Source organism: Oncorhynchus masou, chromosome 1 (genome assembly GCF_036934945.1).
Source record: "Oncorhynchus masou masou isolate Uvic2021 chromosome 1, UVic_Omas_1.1, whole genome shotgun sequence".
Taxonomy (NCBI): domain Eukaryota; kingdom Metazoa; phylum Chordata; class Actinopteri; order Salmoniformes; family Salmonidae; genus Oncorhynchus; species Oncorhynchus masou.
In genome coordinates, this window is record NC_088212.1 from 31,610,007 (window position 1) to 31,631,275 (window position 21,269).

Sequence of the window (21,269 nt, forward strand, 5' to 3'; positions counted from 1 at the left end):
ATAGACATCTGAGGCATTGTGCTGTGTGGAAAAAAACAAACATTGTAGAGTTGTCTTCTATTGTCCCCAGCACAAGGAGCACCTGTGTATTGATCATGCTGTTCAATCAGCTTCTTGATATGCCACACCTGTCAAGTGTATGGATTATTTTGACAAAGAAAAGCTCACAAACATGGATGTAAATATTTGTGTGAAAAATTAGAAAAGCTTTTAGTGCATATGGATAATTTCTATGATATTTTATTTCAGCTCATAAAACATGGGACCAACACTTTACATGTTGTGTTTATATTTTTGTTCAGTGTAAGTCAAAAGTTAAGCGTTGCCTTCTGGTAGTTCACATATTGTTCACTGGTGGGCAGGGTCTACTCATCTATTTCTGCCTTTGAAACAATTCAGCACCTGAATGTCTACGAAAGAGGTTCATGAGGTTCACATGATATATAGCCAAAGATACCATCACGTTTAGGCGAAACAATATTTTCCAAGCCAAATTTATTATAGCCTACTTTATTGACCATATCTAGTAGATATTGGATTTCAAAATTGTTAGATAATATTTATAAAATACATGGTATCTAATGAAGGCAACATAATGATATTGTTTATCTAAATATTTTTGTCCTCTTGGCCTAGTTTTTTTTTTCAGAACTTATTTACGTCTATTACTTATTGACTAATAATTACATCTTGAGTACCCACGAAGGGCCGCGGTTTTGAATATGTTATTCAATTGGTCGATGAGTATTTCAGGGGCGGGGCAGACATCAAATCTAGTGGGATTCTGTATTTCAAACTCTGGTTCGTTTATTCTAAACATTTTAGGAGTGAGAGAAAAGTGAAGGAAGCCAGAGAGTTGAGGTTTTTAAATGTTTTTAATCTCAATCACTCCAATCGTTTTTTTATTGACATAATCCAAAAGTTATTTTGAGGCAGGGGTTTTCATTGTGATCAGACTCTCATAAATTATTTGTAAAGTTGCTTTGAAGAAACTCCGATTCGAGCAGGTGGAGCATCTATTCCGACACGTCAAAAGGGGACTTGGATCTTCTTTTGGGATATAATTGTTGCCAGCATTTGTATGCTACTGGCCTACGTTATTACATTGATAGGTCAGTTATTTGTTTGAAGGACGTTTCCAAAACAAAAGCCGGCTTTTTGTTCGTCGTTGAGTTTGCTCGTTTTACCTTTCACCTGTCATTATAGCCTAAGACCGAACATGTCTGCTGAAAGGTTTTCAACTTTGGATGAACCGTCGCTTCGGAATCTGGTGAGTGTGGTGTGAAATAAATACTGCTTTATTTGTGTAGGTACTTCGGCTCATATTACACTTTACTAGAGGCTAATATGAAAGTTTTTTTTTTTACACACCTGAGAATAATTGGGCATGGAATCTCAGGTTATCCCCAGTACCTATGAAAAGGGCGCGACAATGATTAGCCACAATAGTGGAATCTGCGATTTGCCTTCAAAATAAGTCACGCATTAAGTGATGCATATGGATACAAATAGTGTAATCATGCCATGTTTGGACTAGAATTATAAATTGTAATGTTACAATTTAAATTGGAATCCAATTCATTTTACAATAAACAGAACGTTGAAATCACACTGTGGATGTATTAGACTGCATAATTGCATTGGGGGAATAATTAGTGTCAGAAAGCATTCCACATTTTGTTGTTACAGGCTGAATGTAATATTGATTATATTTAGATTTTGTGCCACTGGCCTACACACACTACCCCCATACTATGAAAGTGCAATTATGAAAACATTTATATTAAGTTGCATGGACTCACTGTGTGCAATAATGGCGTTAACATGATTTTTGAATAACTACCTCATCTCTGTACCACACAAATACAATTTACTGTAAGGTCCCTCGGTCAAGCAGTGCATTTTAAACACAGATTAATCCACAAAGAAAAGGGAGGTTTTACATTGCCTCGCAAAGAAGGGCACCTATTGGTAAAAAAAAAATGACATTGACTATCGCTTTGAGCAAGGTGAAGTTAACAATATACCCAGTCACTACAAAGATACAGGCGTCCTTCCCAGAGTAAGGACACCACTCGGGGATTTCACCATGTAGCCAAAGGTGACTTTAAAACCGAGTAATAGGAGAAGAACCTAAAACACAAGGCTGGAGTTTCTGAGTGGCCTAGTTACAGTTTTGACTTAAATCGGCTTGACAATCAATGGCAATTCTTGAACATGGCTGCCTAGCAATGATCAACATCCAACTCGACAGAGCGTGAATCATTTTTAAAAGAATGTGCAAATATTGTACAATCCAGGTGTGCAAAGCTCTTCGAGACTTAGCCAGAAAGACTTCCAGCTGTAATCACTACTAAATGTGATTCTAACACTCCAATACCTTGACTTTGTTGTCTTTAAGGCATTTTGCAACAACTTTGGAAGTATGCTTGGTCATTGTCTATTTGGAAGACCCATTTGAGACCAAGCTTTAACTTCCTGCCTGATGTCTTGATGTTGCTTCAATATATCTACATTTTACTTCCTCATGATGCCATCTATTTTGTGAAGTGCACCAGTCCCTCTTGCAGCAAAGCACCCTCACAACATGATGCTGCCACCCCTGTGCTTCACGGTTGGGATGGTTTTCTTTTGATTGCAAGCCTCCCCCGGTTTCCTCCAAACATAACATTGGTCATTATAGCCAAACAGTTGTATTTTTGTTTCATCAGAGCAGAGGATATTTCTCCAAAAAGTAAGGTCTGTGTGCCCATCTGCAGTTGCAAACCGTGGTCTGGCTTTTTTATGACAGTTTGAGCAGTGGCTTCTTCCTTGCTGAGCGGCCTTTCAGGTTATGTCGATATGGGACTAATTTTACTGTGGATATAGATACTTTTGTACCTGTTTCCTCCAGCATTTTCACAAGGTCCTTTGCTGTTGTTCTGGGATTGATTTGCACTTCTCACACCAAAGTACGTTCATCTCTAGAAGACAGAATTCGTCTCCTTCCTGAGTGGTATGATGGCTGCGTGGTCCCATGGTGTTTATACTTGCGTACTATTGTTTATACAGATGAACGTGGTACCTTCAGGCGTTTGGAAATTGCTTCCAAGGATGAACCAGACTTGTGGAGGTCTACAATTGTTTTTCCTGAGGTCTTGGCTGATTTCTTTTAATTTTCTCATGATGTCAAGAAGAGGCACTGAGTTTGAAGGTAGCCTTGAAAAACATCCACAGGTGCAGCTCCAATTGACTCAAATTATATCAATTAGCCTATTAGAAGCTTCTAAAGCCATGACATCGTTTTCTGGAATTTTCCTAGCTGTTTAAAGGCACAGTCAATTTAGTGTACATAAACTTCTGACTCACTGGAATTGTGATACAGTGAATTATAAGTGAAATAATCTGTAAACAATTGTTGGAAAAATTCCTTGTCATGCACAAAGTAGATGTCCTAACCGACTTGCCCAAACTATAGTTTGTTCACAAGAAATTTGTGGAGTGGTTGAAAATGACTCCAACCTAAGTCTATGTAAATTTCCGACTTCAACTGTATCCCTCGAGCTCAACCCTGGACCTCGAAGCCAGTTCCACTCTCATCAGAGACTGATTTTGTCTTGGGACACCAGGTGGGTGCAATTTTAATTAATAGGTAGAATAGAAAACCAGCAGGATCTGGAACTCGTAGGGTAAGAGTTGAATACCCCTGGTATTTATGAATGGACAAAGCCATCGATCACGTGACACCAATTATTGCTATGTGAAGACTCAATATCGCATTGAAACCAAATGAAGTCGGTTGAGATGGCGTCTCATTGACTCCAGCCACCCAATCCCATAGACTGTTCTCGCTGCTCTGCAAGCGTTACTGGAGCTGCCTGATACCAAGAGGCTCCTGAACAGCTTTCTATCCCCAAGCCATAAGACTGCTAAATGGCTAACAAAATGGCTACACGCACGGTCTGCATTGACTCTTTTTTTATTTAAAATGTTTGCTCTGACCATACATATTTAACCCTACCATTCCAGTATCCCGGCACATTGTAAATATGGTATTGGCATTGTCCCTGTATATAGCTAGCTTACGTTCTCCTGTTCTTATTTATATTTCTTGTGTTTTTGTTCTTCTTTACTTGTTTTTTTTTCTATAGTACTATACATTACAGTGTTGGGAAATAGCAAGCGAGAAAGACATTTCACTGTGCACATGACAATTGAAACATAACATGCGCAGTTTGAGTTACTCCAGGATGTTACGTTGCAGGCTAGCTAGTATAAGATGGCGCTGCAGTGGATAGCAGCCGTTTTACTCTATTTTAAAAAATAAGAATTTATGCTGAGCCTTACTTTTTTTCAACATAATGTCTCCGTCATTTCCTATGACCAAAAACAGCTTCTGGACATCAGAACAGTGATCACTAACCTCGATTTGGATGACAATTTCTACTTGTCGGCAGCTCTGGACGTTCTGCTTACCAGGCCCTAATACCCAAGACTCTAAAGAGAAAACAACGGCGCACAAGATGCAAATGAGCCGGCATCCTGATGTGACTATGTTGGCGAGCAAAAAAACTGCCTCTACCCACTGTTCTATTGGCGAACGTACAGTCATTAGAGGACTAACTGGACGAGCTCTGCTTGAGACTATCTTGTCAACAGGACCTGAAGAACTGTAATATTCTGTTTTTCTGAGTTGTGGCTGAACAAGGACATGGATAATATACATCCCTGTTTTTTTTCATGCCTTGTCTCGACCGGACAGCAGCCTCTGGAAGGGGGGTGTATCTCTTTGTTAACAGCTGGTGCACAATCTAATGTTAAGGAAGTCTCGAGTTTTTGCTCGCCTAAGTTAGAATACCTCATGATAAGCTGCAGACCATACTATTTACCAAGAATTGTCATATTTTTCGTAGCTGTCTATTTACCTCCTGAGTCAAACTCATTCCAAGGAGGGGCGAGAGTTTGCAGGTTTTCACTCCACCCTTGTACTTGACTGGGTGCTTCTCTTGGCCTCTGATTTTAATGCAGGGGAACTGAAATCCGTTTGATAAACTTTGACCAGCATGTCATTGGTGCAACTATATGCGACACAACTCTTGATCACCTTCACTCCACACACACAGATGTGTACAAGGCTCTCCCTCGCCCTCCCTTTGGCAAATCTGACCATAAATATCCGCCTGATTTCTGGTTACATGCAAAAACTCAAACGGGAAGTACCAGTGACACGCTCAATACGGAAGTGGTCAGATGAAGCGGATTCTAAGCTACAGGACTGTTTTGCTAGCACATACTTGAGTATGTTCTGGGATTCATCCATGTGACGGTTTGTGCCATCATTCTGTTACCAAACTTAGCATCTGCACCGTTTTTAATTACAAATTTAACATTAAAAGTCATCCTTGTGCATCGAGTTGTAAGGTTTGTTTAACTTTTGTTTTGGTTTGGCATATAATCAGATTCCCAGCATCATTCTGTTCCAGTGGAATTGCCATTAGCTAATGTGGCTCACGTCACAGTGGTGTCAAAGTCCCGCAATAAGGGCTATGATGCTAATATTTGTGTGCACTCTTCAGCGTTGTGTTTTCTGGGTGTCACTGAGTAGGCTGATGCCTATGGAGTGTGCACACATAAAATGGTGTAAGGCCGTACAGTTCAATATGAATGTTGACTGGGGCACTGATTTGCATAGTCAGTTCTGCAATAAGAACTATGATGCTAATATTTGTGCAAACGCTATTCCATGGAGTTGTATTCTGTGGGTGTCACTGAGTAGGCTGATACCTATGGAGTGTGCATCCATAAAATGGGGTAAGGCTGTACAGTGTACATAATTATGCCACCTATGCAATTATGCAGTCCAATACAGTGCCTTCAAGAAAGTATTCACACCCCTTGACTTTTTGTTGCGTTAGCCTGTATTTAAAATTGATTAAATTGAGATTTTTTGTCGCTGGCCTACACACAATACACACAATACTCCATAATGTCTAAGTTTTTGAAATGTTTACTGAAATGTCTTGAGTCAATAAGTATTGAACCCCTTTGTTATGACAAGCCTAAACAAGTTCAGGGGTAAACATTTGCTTAACAAGTGACAAGTTGCATGGACTGTATGTAATAATAGTGTTTTAACATGATTTTTGAATTACTACCTCATTTCTGTACCCCACACATGCAATTATCTGTAAGGTCGAGCAGTAAATTTCATATTGATAGATGGTTAAAAAAGAAAACATTGAATATCCCTTTGAGCAAGTTATTAATTATACTTTGGATGGTGTATCGATAGACCCAGTAATACATAGGTAAAGGCATCCTTCCAAATTAATTTGCCTGAGAGGAAGGAAACTCAGGGATTTCACCATGAGGCCCAATGACTTTAAAACAATTACAGTTTAATGGCTGTGATCGGAGAAACAGAGGATGGATCAACATTGAAGTTACTCAACAATACTAACCTAATTGACAATTTGAAAAGAAGGAAGCCTTTACAAAATAAACATTTCCAAAACATGTATCCTGTTTGAAACAAGGCATTAAATCAATACTGCAAAAAAAATGTGGCAAAGCAATTCACTTTTGTTCAGAATACAAAGTGTAATGTTTGTGGCAAATACAACACATTACTGAGTACCACTCTCCATATTTTCAAGTATAGTGGTGGCTGCAACATGTTATGGGTATGCTTGTAATCGTTAAGGACTGGGGACTTTTTCAGGATAAAAATGGAATGGAGTTAAGCAAAGGTAAAATCCTAGAGGAAAACCTGCTTCAGTCTGCTTTCCACCAGACACTAGGAGATGAATTCACCTTTCAGCAGGACAATAACCTAAAACACAAGGCCAAATCTACACCCAATTCTGCATTTTTGTTTTATATATATTTTTCAAACATTGTTTTCTTAAAGATGAATGTAAATGGGCTACAATTTACCTATGGAGATTAAGGTGAGTCTCAAAATGTTCAGACGACAGTGTAGGTCTATGCTTGATGTATGGTAGATCCTAGCCTACATGTCAATGTCAATTTTCTATAGACTAACATAGTAGTTTGGTGAGCACGTAGTAGTGCTTGGGAATTTTGAACTGTTTTGATGAGCACACACATTCCTCAATGCACCCCTTGACCCCTTAGGATGCACGTATTTGTAGCAGTTTGAGCTACTGGTTCTAGACACCTGGTTCTAAATACTTCTAAATGAGTCTAGACACCCATTTAGAAGTATTTTAGCCAGATTGGTATTGCCTTGCTGAACACTAACAGACGTTACCTTTAAAAAAAATCCCAGTTGTGGTGGAGGTGACATGACAGACAATGTTGCTCAACAGGCTTGGTCATAAAATCTTCCAGACAGAAATGCTGATGGACAGGACACCTAGAGACAGGGCTTAATGGTGTTTACTTAAAGGCCCAGAGCAGTCAGCATTCAGCTTTCCTGTTTCATATGATATTGTACAACAGCTGATGACACCAACTGTCAAAGTGTGTTATTTTCTGAGAGTTGCTGGTTGAAAATACAATCTACACAGATTGTATCAGCTGGTTTGCATGGGGGAGAGTTCTGGCTTTTCATGGTGACATCACCATGCGATAAATTGGTTATTAGACCAATAAGAAAGAGTTCCAAACCTCTCTGCCAATAGTTTTCAGCTTTCCCCTCCCCACTCAAACCACCCCGACATTCCTTGCAAATGTCTTGCTTGAAAAAGTGTTTTGCTAAAAAGCAAATTTTGCCTATTTAAAAAAAAATGGAAATCTGTTACAGTAAATTACTTAATTGTTTCCTAGAAAATGTGGTATTGATATGAAAATTGCTGCAATGGGCCTTTAAGGAAACTGCTGTAACATTAGTGTCTTATGCCTCATAACACCTGTCTGTGTGTGATCATTGGAGATGTATTAGTCACCTGGACCTTATCAGACACTCTTACTCTGTATCTCCCACACACATACAACCATACAACCAACTACTGTACACACTTCCACACTCATTACACCTTGGAATGAGGATGGTATAACTGCTCTATTTCCAGCATGTATTCGAGGAACACAAAATTACATCAGTCATATCAGTATCTAAGTCACTGGTAATAATCCCCCAGTGACATCTGATACTGCTGAAAAAGAGAGAATCCTTGCCTTGTCTAGTGCTGTTCTGTGCTGGTAAAACACTTAACATCTGGGCTAGCTGAGGTCAGTTTGATTAGCTGGCCAGCTATCAGATGGGGCTCAAGTTCTCCTTTTGTGGCAAGAAATAATGCTCAGGGTTGTTATCCTTATAGGCCACTTTCCCAAGAATTGGTGTTCAGATACAAACACAGTCTGTCTACATGAAAAAGCAAAAAGGCCATCTTAAAATAACATGATTTGCACTGTTAAAATTGCTCATTTTGGTAGAGGAATGCAAGCTGTTTGTGCAGAGGTGGATAGGGGTGTGATGATTTGTTGACCTGCTCAGGTTTATTTGATATATTTTCCTGAATGCCGTGACTCATGAATCCCCTTCAGAAATATCAGATGGGAGGTATTGTCTAGGCAGGGACTGTGTTACTTTATCCTCGTAAATTTCGAGAGGGCAAACTTTTACCACAGGCAGGAATCTGGCAGAATGTTAACAGGACTAACATAATATTCCATCTCATGACGTTCTTTAATGTCCTCAGCTTGAAAATGATCTGAATTCAGTATGGAATATATATGGAATAGTTAGAGACGGGAATATGCACATCTGTAGCTTTAATCGTTTTTCCTCTTCGCACTTCCACACTTCCCGCGTCACTGACCATATTTCCCAAATGAAAGGCGTATGTATTTTCCAGGATGGGAAGAAGATTGGAGGTTTACAAAATGTTGATCAAACCACAGCAGAGGAGGAATTGGAGGAACTTTCCTATACAAATGTAAACCCATGAGCCAGTAGAACGAAAGTAGACTGACAGTGAAGGAAAATATACCCTAAGAAATATACAATATCGACTGAACAAAAATATAAACGCAACAGGTAAAGTGCTGGTCCCATGTTTCATGAGCTGAAATAAAATATCCCACAAATGTACCATACGCACAAAAAGTTTATTTCTCTCAAATGTTGTGCACAAGTTTGTTAGTGAGAATTTGTCCTTTGCCAAGATAACCCATCCACCTGTCAGGTGTGGCATATCAACAAGCTGATTAAACAGAATGATCATTACACAGGTGCACCTTGTGCTGGGGACATAAAAGGCCACTAAAATGTGCAGTTTTGTCACGCAGCACAATCCCACAGATGTCTCAAGTTTTGAGGGAGCGTGCAATTGGCATGCTGACTTCAGGAATGTGCACCAGAGCTTTTGCCATATAATGTAATGTTAATTTATCTACTATAAGCTGCCTCCAATGTCGTTTTAGAAAATGTGGCAGTAGGTTCAACCCGGCCTCACAACCACAGACCAAGTGTAACCACGCTTGTCCAGGACCACATCCGGCTTCTTCACCTGCGAGATGGTCTTTGACAAGACACCCGGACAGTTGATAAAACTGTGGGCTTGCACAACAGAAGAATTTCGGCACAAACTGTCAATAAACCGTCAAAGGGAAGCTCATCTGCATGCTCGTCGTACTCACAAGGATCTTGACCTGACTGTAGTTCTGTGTCGTAACCAACTTCAGTGGGCAAATGCTAACCTCAGATGGCCACTGGCATGCTGAAGTGTGCTCTTCATGGATGAATCCTGGTTTCAACTGTACCGGACAGATGGCAGACAGCGTCTGTGCGAGCAGTTTTCCGATGTCAACGTTGGGAACAGAGTGTCCCATGGTGGCTTTGGGGTTATGGAATGGGAAGGCATAAGCTACGGACAACGAACACAATTGCATTTTATCGATGGCAATTTGAATGCCCAGTGATAACGTGATGAGATCCTGAGGCCCATTGTCTTGCCATTCTTCCACTGTCATCACCTCATGTTCCAGCATGATAATGCATGGCCCCATGTTGCAAGGATCTGTACACAATTCCTGGAAGCTGAAAATGTCTTTTCCATGGCCTGCATACTCACCAGACATGTCACCCATTGACCATGTTTGGGATGCTCTAGAATGACGTGTACGACAGTATGTTCCAGTTCCCACCAATATCCAGCAACTTTGCACAGATATTGAAGAGGAGTGGGACAATATTCCACAGGCCACAATCAACAGCCTGATCAACTCTATGCGAAGGAGATGTCTCGTTGCATGAGGCAAATGGTGATATCTTTTTTTTAAGGTATGCATCTGTTGGTGACAGATCTGTACTCCTAGTGAAATACATAGATTAGGGCCTAATGAATTTATTTCAATTTGACTGATTTCATTATATGAACTTTAACTCAGTAAAATATTTGAAATTGTTGCATTTATGTTTTTGTTCAGTGTCGTAGATCCATTTGGTGTATTTAGGCTGATAATGGCCATTATAATCACATAATAACAAAGAATGGAATTCTATGTCTCTCACCAGACCCCAGTGCAGTATGTATGGGACTAAGTTAGGCCTTCACTGGTGCCTGTCCCCCATGGCTCCCGTTGTCCTCCCCCCCTCATCTCAGATGTGACCACAAACAAGGGTCGCAGAGCTCCCAGCCACCCCTGAGCTCTACAAAGATGCTTGATGTTTTAAGTGTCACTTTTTTCCATGGAAGAATCATCTCCAAAGGAAACAAAAGGCTGTTTGGGGCTTATTGCTCCAGTTGAGTTGTTTATATGGAGGTCTGATCTGATTTGGCCCTGCTGTTGGAGAGAAGGATGAATGGCGCCAAATGTTTTTTTTTTCTTCAGCTGAATTTTTTTCTCTCCCAATAAAAGAGAGCCCACAGCATCCAAATAAAAATAAAAAAAAGACTCCAGCAGCAGGGTAGCAGTTTGTGAACATAGGATTTGTAACCTGTTGCTACTCAGGAAGATGCTTAAAAAAAACAATTGACAAGAATTTAACGGTAAAACTGTGATTGGCCTATATTTACAACAGGCACTGTGTAGTCTGGGGTGTGGTTGCTACAAAAACACATTTGGAATAACCTCATACACACACACACTGCTGTGCTTAATGAACTAAACAGCGAGGAGGTCATATGGTGGTCTCCTTAACGGTACTAATCTCATGAATACTCTTCAATTCAGTCCACTGCCAGCTGCCTGCCTGCTGCTATATTGCTCATTTGTTCCCCTCCACAGCAACCAGGAAAAATCTTTTCAGTTGGACTCAACTCCTTGAACACACACACAATCATCAGTTGGTGTCTTCTCTGGCTTTTTGACACCAAACTACTGGATGCTGGTTCCGAAAGCTTAAGTACATCTGTCTAGTGTGAAATGCAGAAAAAGAAGGACATGGTCACAGAGCAGTGACAATTGCTAGGGTCAAGATTCCTTTGAAAATATGTCCTCTAATACTCATAAATGAACATGGAGTCATTTTTCATTTCTGACCTGAGTGTTTGTGCTGATCTGAAATATTTATGAAAGCAGCAGGGGGGAAACGCTAAACTTGTTATTGCTATGTCTTTCATGATTAGCTGCCCCAAAGGAAAGAAAAAAGGAAGCTGTTTAAGAAAATTGGGAAACAGACATGTTTTTTTCTGCCATGCGTCCCCATAGAACCATTTTTTGATTACAAGCAAGTGTCGCTTTCGAGTGATGTGTGCATCCCGGCACCAAAAAGCTCTGTAGCAGGATAGCTAATGCTAAAGTCAGTACCTTAACAAACTTAAAGATGCACTTTGCAAAAATTGCTCCGCCATTTCCTGGTTTCAAAAATTTGAATAGTTCACATAATTTAAGTTTTCTGTGACCAATACAAGCAAGTATAGTGTAGAGAATCATTGTACCATTTTAAACCATAATCCAAAATAATGTAATTTGAGCTGTTTGAAGCTGGTGTACAAACACAAAAACTAAACTTAAGATTGGGAAGCATAGAAATAGTGGATATAGAACAGATCAACTGCTTCTTGGACTTGCTTTTTTTAATGTAACCTTTTTTTAACTAGGCAAGTCAGTTAAGATCAAATTCTTATTTACAATGATGGCCTACCGGGGATCAGTGGGTTAACTACCTTGTTCAGGGGCAGAATGACAGAGTTTTACCTTGTCAGCTCGGGGATTCGATCCAGCAACCTTTCGGTTACTGGACCAACGCTCTCACCACTGGGCTACCTGCCGCCCCAATGAGAATGATAGATTAATAACACCCATTTCTATGTTAATTTGCTTAAACTGCCATTTAAAGTTGCATTTGATTGTATCAAAACAAAGATGTTTCTGATGACAAGCCGCATGCGCAACTTTTTATTTGAACCTTTCCACGCGGCTGGGAAATGGGTATATAATAATCCATGATATCAAATAAATAGTGACCCAGTTTTTCAGTTAAGCTGGTTAGCTGTGTATGATGATTGTTAGTCATTATGCTCTAAGCTGTGAGCCAATGTGACAGACCTGTAGGATGGGCCAGCCCACAGGTGTTTTAGACAGGGGTACTGTCAGTGCTGCGATCCCCTCCCTCTTGCCAGGGGCTGCTTTGTCACACCAGCACAGGAGGCAGGGCGCACCTGCTCACTCACATGAGATTGACAGTCTGACAGATCCCTGGCATCAAGCAGCCTACCCACTCTTTCTGCGATGCTTTGACCATGCAGCGGTTACTCTCTCCCTCCTTCCTTCTGTGCTCTAGTCTGTGTGTGCAGGTGATCATCTGGTGAACAAACCTTTTATATCTTATCTCGGAAGTTCGGATAATTAGCTGAAGATAGTGTACAAGCTTGGGCACTGAGCTCAACTTTCTCTTTGAACTGATGTTGGTGGTAAGATGGCACCTTCTGTGTCTCTAGTGCCAGATTTACAATACAGGGCTATTAGATTTTCTTTTCACATTGTTCTTGCCAGCATAAATCCAGCAACTATGGGCGACGCCTAACCAGGCCAGTCCAGTACAGCTCGGTTCTGTTTTGCTCAGTAGCGTGAAAAGCGTATTAATCTGTATTGTGTTTTGTGACCGTGATGCATTTTTTATCACTGGATAAAGGGAAGGAAAAGGGGGATACCTAGTCATTTGTACAACTGAATGCGTTCAACTGAAATGTGTCTTCCGCTGTTAACCCAACCCCTCTGATAGACATGATTGATATGAGGTCTCTCTGTCCCAGGCGCCATGTGGGCTGATCAGCCATGTAGGATGCCCTGCATGGTGATTTGTGACTGGGTTTGCAGGCTCTGTGACTCACCCTTTCTCTCCAGCGAGATATTCACATGTTAAAAATAGAGTAATTACACTGTGTGGTTCAGGTCCAGCGATATATGGGACCCCTGGGCTGGAGGTTTATGGCTCTCTGGGCCCTTCTGTGTTGACAGGGGCTTGGGAGGTAAAGGGTGGAGAGAAGGAATGGGTTTGTTTTGGAGACTCACACACCAGTCCCATGTCCTCAGGTCCCAAGAGGCCTGCTCGGAAATGCCAGCTCCATCATCAGAGAAAATTGGAAGAATTACACAGAATTATAAAGTCAGTAATTATTTATATATGTTTGAGATAAAAGTGGGTATTCTGTTTTCATGTTTGTCTTTCACAGTAAGTCTGTTACATTCAGAGGCCAAGATTTTGGTTACAGCACACTGGCATTGGAAGGATATAAATTAATTTTTGACTGAAGCCAACCTTTGAGGCATCAAGAAAACCAGCCCTGCCCTGGTTTCCCTTCTGAGGGGCTGCGAGAGGCTGAGGGAAGATGGTGTAGTTAATACTCCCGTGTTTTCCATGTAGGCCCCGGTTTCAAGCTGCTGCCTGCCTTACAGACACTCTCACAGCTCCAGGCTGACACACATGCGCGAGCCGATAGGATTCCAGGTAGTGTCCGAGCAGAAACCATCGAGTCTTAGTTTACAACAACCCAAACAACTGCTGATTAGTAGCTGAAATGACTTTTGACCTCTGGCTGTTTAGAACATTTTATGGCTGGTGTTTTTCTCACCCAGAGCGAGCATAGCTGTAAATTATGTGAGCAGAGTTCAGACGGCAGACCTGATTCTCCAATGGACCTATTGTCATTGTCAGGCGTTACTAGTCACTTTATGTTGGACAGAGCGCCTCTATTAGTATTCCGATTCTCAAGTAGAACAAATGTATTCTCTACCTAGTGGCCACTGTCTTACATCAGACAATGCCCAATGACTGTGTTGTCATTGGACTTGTGTGTGTGACAGCCACAATGCTTTGTCCCACTACTTAACTGACAACAGTGTATCAGGTCATTGACTGACAGCAGTGTGGTGGTGGTGTCGTACATACGCTCTGACTATAACGTTAGAACGCACTGGAACCAGAGCCAGGGAGATGAGGCAGAGCATATTTATTTGATAAGAAGGGACATTTCTGTCTCTGCCAAGTGCTTAAAATAGTATTTTTGGCTCAGAAGTGGTGAGAAAAAATGCAATGAACTTTGAGATGGGCTATATTTATAGTGTGGGTTATTTTTAGTCCATTGTATTGCACAATGTTTGATACAAGAACAATTGCTTTGAGTAAATATAGTATGGATGTTTAGTTTCATTTAGTAATACTATGTGCTGTAGACTTATGTATAAATTGAAACAAAATACCATTATATTCAGTCAAATTTTCTATTTGTAAATCGTGACTCCTTGTAAACCATAAGTGTACATGAAGTTCTTTATATATTGGCAACAGAATAAGTTATGTTACCCATTTGTCCTGCAGTTCCTGGAGAGGTAACAGGAAACGACCAGGCTTGAGCGATAAATTGAGGCTTTGGTCCCTTTCACTACCTGTCTCTCGGTGCTCTGGATATCTGTGTGTATGTGTTCCTCCCAGTCTGACTATGATTGCTGCAGTTCGGTGCAGTGTTGACAGACTAAAGGGAGGACATCCAGAAAGCTGCAGGTTGAAAAGCAAGAGAGACCTCTACACAGCTGGTCTCTTCTGCAAGACTCTTAACCTGAACCACATCTGTAAGTGGCCAATGCATAACGGCATGTAATAATAAAACATATGTATAATCCCTCTTGAGAGAGGGGTGTCAGACAAGCTTTTAAGTACTAATTGATAGGTTAGTTAGCACTAAATCTTAGTCTTAGAGATATTCCACTGTCAGGGCTCAGCCCTGGTCTGGTCTGGCTCTATAAAGTGAAGCAGCAGGCAGGGCTTTGGGGGCTGCTCCCTGCTTGTCTGCAGCAACACCCAGTCAAATGGAAAGCTCTGGATAAGGGATCTTCTTCTCCTAGACGGATGGATAGGGATCTGGTTTGGCCCAGTGTTCCCAGTCTGACTTCACGCTTTGGGGGTGTTGAGTTTGGAAATAATGTCTGTCTTCTGCTTTCTCTGGCAAATACCTGCGTCAGATTCATGGAGCAGGTGTTGTGATCCCAGTGGGGACATTAAACAGATATTTAGAGTCCTGTGTGACAACCCTCAGCCAGCCGTTGTCAGTGACTGCTGGTCCCCCAGCTGCCCTCTCCCCTCAGCCTGGCCATGACAGCCCTGACACTCCATGCCCAGCCAGCCTGGAAACTTACTGCATTTGTGGGGGGAAATTATGATGGATGCAGAACTCTCCCCTGTCCTCTATTACATTATCTTGTCTCTTTTCATCACTTCTAGGATAATCTTTGGCTATAGCTCCTTATCAGCTCTCCTCTCTTCCACCAGGAGCTGTATATCAGACAGGCCTGTAAAGATCATCTCCAGGTGTAAGATGGGGATTTGCAGACCCCCTGTGACACACCACACACATAGTGATGTCATGGTCTCTACCCTCACTTGCCATAACCAATGTCAAGCATAACGTATTAACATGAAAATACTTTTGCAAAAGAAGCCATAGTCAAAACTAAAAACAAACCGGACAGACAGGCTAGTTATTTACAGACAGGGAGAGAGTGAAAGCACATAACTGTGGTTTTAGCCTTCATGTCTGGAATCCCTCAGGATAGAGACATTTCCTGAGATCCACCAAAGATGTCCTCGAGCGGATGTTGATATTTTGCTTTCCTTGTTACAGTGTTTAAAATGGTGGCGCTCCCAAAATAAACACAGCTGATTTGTAGATTGTGGTTTTTTTTCTGTCTGCCTGCCACTCTCAGCTCCTGTCCATGTTGCGGTGGAGGAGAGGAGGAGACTGGACTCACTGGGTTTATGCATCCAGCTGATCACCATGTTCCAGTTCTAGAACCTACCAGTGTGCTACAATCTCTGTGTTCCATCCCATGGTACTTCCCTCTGTTGCCTCCCTGATTAAGACAAACAAGTCAGTCGTGCAGAGCTACCCATCATGCTCCAGCTGGTCCAAGTTGCCATGCTCTGGGACTTTAGAGTGGACAACGTCAGCAAGAGTTAAGAACCAGGCCAGCTTAGAAAGCTAATGTGACATGGTGTACAATGACGTTCTTTACAAGATGAGGGGTCCTCTCCCTTTCTTTTGTGCCTGTCCACTCCTCTAATGTAAAGGCATGATGACAGCATTAATACGTTGCTCTAAGCTGCGTGTAATTGTGAACTTGGCAATACGTTTAAGATCAGGTCGACTTGAACTCCCCTCTTATGTGCTGCACAATACGTTTAAGATCAGGTCGACTTGAACTCCCCTCTTATGTGCTGCACAATACGTTTAAGATCAGAACTCCCCTCTTATGTGCTGCACAATACGTTGATCAACTCCCCTCTTATGTGCTGCACAATACGTTTAAGATCAGGTCGACTTGAACTCCCCTCTTATGTGCTGCACAATACGTTTAAGATCAGGTCGACTTGAACTCCTCCTGCACTTATGTGCTGCACAATACGTTTAAGATCACTTGAACTCCCCTCTTATGTGCTGCACTTGAACTCCCCTCTTATGTGCTGCACAATACGTTTAAGATCAGGTCGACTTGAACTCCCCTCTTATGTGCTGCACAATACGTTTAAGATCAGGTCGACTTGAACTCCCCTCTTATGTGCTGCACAATACGTTTAAAATCAGGTCGACTTGAACTTATGTGCTGCACAATACGTTTAAGATCAGGTCGACTTGAACTCCCCTCTTATGTGCTGCACAATACGTTTAAGATCAGGTCGACTTGAACTTATGTGCTGCACAATACGTTTAAGATCAGGTTGACTTGAACTCCCCTCTTATGTGCTGCACAATACGTTTAAGATCAGGTCGACTTGAACTCCCCTCTTATGTGCTGCACAATACGTTTAAGATCAGGTCGACTTGAACTCCCCTCTTATGTGCTGCACAATACGTTTAAGATCAGGTCGACTTGAACTCCCCTCTTATGTGCTGCACAATACGTTTAAGATCAGGTCGACTTGAACTTATGTGCTGCACAATATGTTTAAGATCAGGTATGGAGATAATGGTTAGAAGTAAGTGATAGCAACAAAGAAAATGGAATTCGAGAACATGGTGATTTTGAGTGGGAGGCAGAAGATTGACACCAGTGAAGATGAATAGATATCTAAGACAAACTAGGCAGGTCTGAAATGTCTTTACTTGGGGGAGGAATTGGATAAGGATATAAAGCGGATATTGGACTGGACAATGAATGCTAGTGTGATATTTGAGGGAGGAAAATGAGGATGAGATATCAAGATTTTATGTTAAAAATAAAGAGATGGTTGAAATCAAGGAGGGAGGTGCAGAAGACTAAGGGAGAGGACAGTGAATGTGAAAATGTCTGAGGATTGTAGGGATGGGGATATGGCATGGAATAGAACCGTGTATCCTTGAACTCTCTTAGTTTGCCTGTACACCAGAGGAGGCTGGTGAGAGGAGACATATTTTTTAGAGAGTTGGTCCAGATCACGTGAACCATGTTTTCATTGGACATACAGTATTTAGAAATTCTATACCCCCCTTGGATTTCTTCACATTTTATTGTGTTACAAAGTGGTATTAAAATGGATTTAATTGTCTTTTTTTGTCAACTATCTACACAAAATACTAATGTCAAAGTGGAAGACAAATTCTATAATTAGAATATTAATTAAAAAAAATAAACTAATATACACTACATGACCAAAAGTATGTGGACAAATGCTTGTCGAACATCTCATTCCAAAATCATGGGCATTCATGTGCAGTTGGTCTCTCCTTTGCTGCTATAGCAGCTTCCACTCTCCTGGGAAGGCTTTCCACTAGATTTTGTAACATTGCTGCGGGCACATAGGCCTGGCTAGCAGTCGGCATTCCAATTAATCCCAAAGGTGTTCGATGGGGTTGAGGTCAGGGCTCTGTGCATGCCAGTTAAGTTTTTCCACAACGATCTTGACAAACAATTTCTGTATGGACCTCGCTTTGTGCATGGGGGCATTGTCATGCTGAAACTGGAAATGCCTTCCCCAAACTGTTGCCACAAAGTTGGAAGCACAGAATCGTCTAGAATGTCATTGTGCGCTGTATCATCAAGATTTCCCTTCACTGGAACTAAGGGGCCTAGTCCGACCCATGAAAAACAGACCCAGACCATTATTCCTCCTCCACCAAACATTACAATTGGCACTATGCCTTGGGGCAGGTATTCGTCTGTCAGACTGCCAAGTGGTGGAGCGTGATTCATCACTCCAGAGAATGCATTTCCACTGCTCCAGAGTCCAATGGTGGCAAGCTTTACAGCACTCCAGTTGATGCGTGGCATTGCACATGTTGATCTTAGGCTTGTGTGCGGCTGCTCGGCCATGGAAACCCATTTCATGAAGCTCCAGACGAACAGTTATTGTGCTGACGTTGCTTCCTGAGGCAGTTTGGAATCGATAGTGAGTGTTGCAACTGAGGACACACTTGTTACGTGCTACGCACTTCAGCACTCGGAGGTCCCATTCTGTTAGCTTGTGTGGTCTACCACTTTGCGACTGAGCCGTTGTTGCTCCTAGATGTTTCCACTTCACAATAACAACACTTACAGTTGACCGGGGCAGCTCAAGCAGGGCAGACATTTGATGAACTGACTTGTTGAAAACGTGTCATCTTATGACGGTGCCATGTTGAAAGTCACTGAGCTCTTCTGTAAGACCATTCTGCCAATGTTTGTCTATGGAGATTGCATTACTGTGTGCTAGATTTTATACACCTGTCAGCAACGGGTGTGGCTGAAATAGCCAAATCCACTAATTTGAAGAAGTGTCCACATACTTTTGTGTATATATAACTCCCTGAGTCAAAACGTTATAAACACCTTTGGCAGCATTTACAGCAGAGTCTTCTTCTGTAAGTCTTATGAGAGATTTGCACACCTGTATTGTGCAATATTTGCCTATTTCTTTTCAAAATTCTACAAGCTCTGTCAAGGTGTTGGGGATCATGGCTGAACAGCAATTTTCATATCTTGCCATATACTATATGTTCAAGCAGATTTAAGTCAAAACTGTAACTCTGCTAATTAGGAACATTCACTGTCTTCTTGGTAAGCAACTCCAGTGTAGATTTGGCTTTGTGTTGTAGGTTATTGTCCTGCTGAATGGAACATTCCTCTCCCAGTGACTGGTGTAAAGCACACTAAAGCAGGTTGCTTAGCTCCATCCATTTCTTTCATCCCGAAAAACTCCCCAGTCTTTGCCGATGTCAAGCATACCCATACCACGATGCAGCCAGCCACCACCATGCTTGAAAATAAGGAGACAGTTACTCAGTGATGTGTTGGATTTGCCCCAAACATAAGGCTTTGCATTTAGGCCAAAAAGTGTATTCCTTTGCCATGTTTTCTTTGCAGTATTACTGTAGCACCTTGTTGCTTGCATATGTATGTTTTGGAACATTTTTATTCTGTATATTTGTAGTCTTCTTTTCACTCTGTCATTTAGGTCATTATTGTGGAGTCACTACAATGTTGTTGATCCATCCTCAGTTTTCCCTAAGCGGTTAACTTTCTGTCCTGTAGCTCAGTTCAAACAGACTACTGCATCATGTGTCTGGGTGGTAATACATCATCCACAGCATCATTATTAACTTGACCATGCTTAAATATGTATTCAATGTCTGATTTGTTATTGTTACCCATCTACCAATCACTGCTCTTCTTTATGAGGCTTTCGAAAAGCTCCCTGGTCTGTGCTTGAAATTCAATACTTGACTAAGGGTCCTTATAGATGTTGTATGTACATGTATGGGGGACAATCCCTATTATTTCACACTGAGTGAGTCCATATAACTCATTATGTGATTTGTTAAGCCAAATTTTACTTTCATTTAGGGTTTGCCTAAACAAATGAGGTGAATGCTTATACAACCACTATATTTGAGGTAATTATTATTTTTTTATTTTTTTTTATTTTCACTTTCACATTATGCAGTGTTTTGTGTAGATCAATGGCAATAAATTACAATAATCTATTTCAATGCCACTTTGTAACACAAGAAACAGTTCAAGGGGGTGTAGACTTTCTATTGAAAGGTTTGCATTGGACCTTTGAAGATGCCCTCGCTGTAGGACTGAACCTACAGTGCAGCTGGGGGCACTGACCTCACGTCAACACTCATGCCGGTGTGCCTCGCTAATGATTGACTACCTGCACATGCAACACTACCAGAACGTGTGACTGTACTTTGGACCCTAACACACCCAGCATGATCAGGCCCACTTGACAGATCACACAATAGCATGAGGTCTCCAATCCTCTCTCAGTGCTTCATTACTCTCCCGTAGGGCTTTCCTTCATATCCTGTACCCTCCTCTGACACACACACACACACACACCTACCTATATCTACCATCTCTTTATTCATGCTCTCCAGAGTGGAAAGAGGGACACTGTTCCTCCTGGCCTGGCCTTCTGACTGTCCTGCCATGTAGCTCTGAGGTGGGATATTTTCCCGCTTGCGTGGAACTTCCCTGACAACACAGGCCTGCACGAAGAGGATCTGTTTTCCCTCCCTCTTTCATATCTCATCTCTCTTTCTTGCTCTGTCTTCCCCCTCTCCAGACAATGGCTGCACAGTATAGTGAGGTGCAATCTGACCCTGGATTCTTCGGTACATATTAGAGGCCTTTGTTTTGGGTGTGGTGGTACTGTATGTATGACTTGAGTTGTTTGCTAGTGGCAACAGGGAATGGTTCATAAGGTTTTACTTGTCTTTTATGATGGAGTTTGTTCTCTTTTATGACCGTCGATGGCTAGTGGAGGGATGCCAAGGTAATAACATGATGTTGGAGAGCAGGACGACCAAGGCCCTCCAGTTATATATGTTGTTTATCTCTGTTGTCTCGATCACTCTCTCCTCTTGTTTGTTTGTTTCTGTCTATCTCTTGGCTTGTGCCAGGCTGGCTTCCTCAGTGGC

General features: G+C 41.6%; 1 protein-coding gene across 4 annotated transcripts in view; it reads left to right on the top strand.

The window, feature by feature from the left end:
* Nucleotides 1-811: 811 nt before the first annotated feature.
* LOC135542020 (smoothelin-like) overlaps nucleotides 812-21,269 on the top strand; it is an 89,750-nt gene continuing 69,292 nt past the window's right edge. For all 4 annotated transcript variants that reach the window (XM_064968588.1, XM_064968608.1, XM_064968598.1 and 1 more), the window contains exon 1: nucleotides 812-1,270. In XM_064968588.1, coding sequence (XP_064824660.1) covers nucleotides 1,220-1,270 — 51 coding nt within the window. In that variant the 5' untranslated portion in view covers nucleotides 812-1,219. The remainder of the gene's footprint in view (nucleotides 1,271-21,269) is intronic.